The 3,834-nt window shown below is 33.0% G+C and overlaps 1 protein-coding gene across 1 annotated transcript; it reads right to left on the minus strand.

Moving 5' to 3' along the window:
* Positions 1 to 1,112: 1,112 nt before the first annotated feature.
* LOC143552144 (putative F-box/kelch-repeat protein At1g12170) lies at positions 1,113 to 1,934 on the minus strand. Its single transcript, XM_077042432.1, has 2 exons — positions 1,455 to 1,934; positions 1,113 to 1,382 (listed from the first exon to the last, which is right to left on the minus strand). Exons 1-2 carry the CDS (start codon positions 1,932 to 1,934, stop codon positions 1,113 to 1,115), a joined length of 750 nt encoding a protein of 249 aa, XP_076898547.1.
* Between the last annotated feature and the right edge of the window lie 1,900 nt (positions 1,935 to 3,834).

A 3,834-nucleotide genomic window follows, 5' to 3' on the forward strand; every position in this document is an offset into this window, starting at 1 on the left:
GTTAACATCAATATAATAATTAACAACTAAAAATGATTGACAGTGCTATGTAATTTGTTTAACTTTAGAACAAGTTTTATCAGTTTTGATATATGACCTTCTTGATTAGCAATAGCAAATATAGCTTATACATTGCAAATAGTCTTCTTTTCTTTTTGGAGCATGTTGCTAAATGGTTAATAAATATAGTTTAATTTTTCAAGCATTGTATTTTAACTTTCTATATGAACCTGCAAGCATGTCCAAAGTGCTATTAAGATCAAGAACACTAGCAAGTCTCATGAAGGAAAGATCATTAAACTTATTAAAGATTGACTTAATATTAGTTGATAATAGGTTTGCATGTTTGTGTGGCGAACTAGAAAGCTTTAAGTGGAGGGTATAGATAAAATTTGTTTTACATTCATAAATCATAATCGTGTTTCGCCTATTAGTCGACGTACTACATTATCAAGAATAAATGTCAACTTCTTTTAATATTAATTTAGATAATAATTTAAAAGTCATAATAATATATTAGAAAAATGTTTATCTATTAGATTAATAAAATGTTACTAAGATATAAAAAAAAGCCCAACAAGCTTATTAAGATTAAGAAACTAATTAAAGCGAATTAAACTAAATAAAAAAAAAATTAGAAAATAAAATAATAAGAAATTTATAAAAATAATTATTAAGTTAATAAACTAATAAAGAAATAGATTGCTTATCTTGTAAAATGTAGACTTTTGTTTGGTTTTTTAATTTTATTTGACTAAAACATAAATTTGGGCTGTGTTTTCAAAAGGCCCAACTCCAGATATTAGCCAATATTAGCCACTAGGTTATCTTATTTCTCACGTCGTCTAACTGTAATCACGAAACTCAGGTGGTGCCGACATTGGAGAATTTGGCTCTTAACTCAATTATGTTTTTCACTCTGGTTCTACCAACAAGAACTTGTGGGGTCAAATTAAAGGAAGACAACGAAGTTATTGCCCGTATTAGAACAATTTTCTCTCATATTTATCGGGTATCGGTCCTTGAAGGTTTTTCAGACGACCCGACCCGATAACCGAATGTGATAAAATCACATTAGGGTCGGGTCGGTTTAGTCCTTTTTTGGTCCGGGTTTACGGGTAATTTCGGGTCAGACCCGAATCTGCACACCCGTAGTTTTTCCACATCACCCATATGTCATAAAATGGTGGATCTTCATGGTAGGCAGTCACAGCAAGAGACTCCTTGAGCTTAGAGATCCTGGCACATTGATAACCTACTAAACTATCTGGAAGAACTACTTCTCCGAATTCTTCACTTGTCAACTCAAATGTAATGATCCTTTGATGATATTCGGCATTCTGATCATAAGCACCAGAAAGAACAACCCCATCTATAACTACCTGAAAATTCAAATGATGTACCAGACATATTCATTGGAACACTCTCCACGCCCTAGTGTTTAATGTAAAAACCTGCGCCTGCGCAAAGATCTTAGGGTCATTAGTCTTAGGACACACTCCAAAACCAACAACAGTTGCTTCAGACGGGGGCGCTATATCAACATATTTCCTAATGGACGGATTCCAAACAACAGCCAATTTATTCGCTTCGAGAGTAAAACCAAACAGAAACACCAATCCGTGAGAGGAATAGAGCATTACCTTACTGGCAGTATCGGGAGGAACGGGTATGGAACAGTTGTATTGCGGGAAAGTATGATCATCATCATCATTATCAACAACTGAAACACATTTTTTCTCAGAAGAAACTGAGTACCTTATCAACACATGATGCTGGTGAGTGTTGTTGAGGGTTTGATGAGTGATGAACTCCGAGCTGTCAATCAAAGACTTCCACTGTTTACAAACGGATCTGAACCGAATAAGAGACTTGACAGGAACATCACGTTTGATGATTTCCGTTTGGATGTCCCACGGAATGCTGTCCGACATTTTCTCACAGATTTAGATTTTATTAGGGTTAATAACTTAATATGAAAGAAAGAAGAAAGAATGATATGTCAACACGAAGAAGAACTAAGGACTATTATTTAGGGCCACTGGGTTTTTGTTTGTTATTTTGGGCTACTGACATCTGAATTTAGCTTGACTCGTTTCTTCAATCTCTTCTTCTAAAGCTTAAGCTAGGCCCGTATATTATTTATTAGTTAGTTTACATATGTTTTTAAGGATAAAGTTAGAATACAATGAGAGACAAAAATGAAAATGTGAAAAAGATTTGTGATCACACAAAAAACCTCTTAAAAATAAATTTAAAAAAATTAATAAAAAAATCATAACTCAAAATATAAATAAAAAACGAAAAAAATTTAAAAACTAAAATGTTTCCGTCATCATTCCCGTTCCAGAAAAAATTAAAAAAATGACGAAAAGACACAATGCCGAGATCAAAAACACAATGACGGAAATGAACAAAAGACACAATTATAACTAAATAAAGACACAATAGAGAGAAATGCCCAAAAGAGAGAAAACTTAAAAAAATACATAATTGTCTAAACATGCATTATTGAGGCTCATGCTCGAAAAAAACCGGAATGGTTTCGAGCCTTTTATCGATCCGAGCTTGTATAGCTTGTGAGCGGCTCGATAACCCTATTTGTGGAGATGACATGAACTGGCAACACTTTATGTAACCTTCTTTTAAGAAAATGGGAGTCAACATTAGTATGTTTCAGGCGAACAGATAAAAGTGGATTGACGTAGACATAAATGGCGCTAACATTGTCACAAAATAAATGTGAATTGCTAGAAAAGAAATGAAGAGTTTAGAGTGAGGAAAATTTAGAGAAGTGAGTTCCTGTTCAATAGTGATTTGCTCTATAGCACATGGACAGACCCACCTTAGTGGGATCGAAGTCCCGGAACCCCAATGTTTTTTAAAAATATAGTAGAGACGATAGGTTAATTTTTGAAAGACCCTATAACAACACTTAGATGGAACCCATTGAATAACATCTTTCTTTGGTGTAGTCACTGTAGTGGCATATCCTTTCTCTTCCAACCCGAAGGTCACAAGTTCAAGCCCCACTAAGGGTGGTTTTAACATTTTTATTTTGTATTTCTATCAATCAATTAATCATACCCAATGAAGTCCCACCAACAGCAAAGCAATAAGTAGGGTCTGGGGAGGGTGGAATGTAGGCACACCGTACCTCTATCTAAAGGGATAAAGAGTTAACTTCCAGAGAGACCCTCAGCTATAAAATACATATGTATGAGGCAATAATAATAATAATAATATTAATAATAATAATAACAATAACAATAATAATAATAATAATAATAATAATATGGAAAAAAAAATACCATTATGGTGTGTGACCAAAATAAGGTAAATACAAGCCCTAAAGTATTAACTTTTAATTAAAATATAGTGTTTTTAAAGATGGTTTCAACATTTTTATTTTGTTAATTTTTAATTAAAACATAGTGTTTTTATGGGTGGTTTCAACATTTTTATTTTGTTTTTCTAACTTTTATTAAAACGTAGTGTTTTATTTGGTTTAAATATATATCCATGCATGCATTTCCAGAAATAAACGATAGGCTAGCATTGTAACATGATTAGTGGTGCACTTTTCAAAACCTTAATTGCCATTCATTCAATTCTTTATAAACTCAACAAAACCCCATATTTAATATGCATGCATATATATATATATTATCCATATATTATTAACTTCAAACCGAATTAATGGAGAAACATAAACCCTTGATCATCTTCTTCACCACATTTGTTTGCATGATTTCAGCCGCATCCGCGAAATATTGTTGGGACGCTGGTTGGGCCATCAGTGTAGTCAACAATTGCAATCAAAGAGTTCAGGTT

This window comes from Bidens hawaiensis, unplaced genomic scaffold (assembly GCF_021521415.1).
Source record: "Bidens hawaiensis isolate Kalapana, Puna unplaced genomic scaffold, B.hawaiensis_p1.1 tig00016783_1, whole genome shotgun sequence".
Taxonomy (NCBI): domain Eukaryota; kingdom Viridiplantae; phylum Streptophyta; class Magnoliopsida; order Asterales; family Asteraceae; genus Bidens; species Bidens hawaiensis.

Coding starts and splice junctions, on each gene's coding strand:
- LOC143552144 (XM_077042432.1), bottom strand. CDS start 1,934: ATGTCGGACAGCATTCCGTGGGACATCCAAACGGAAATCATCAAACGT. Junction 1,383..1,454: donor AGATCTTTGCGCAGGCGCAG/GTTTTTACATTA, acceptor TTGAATTTTCAG/GTAGTTATAGATGGGGTTGT.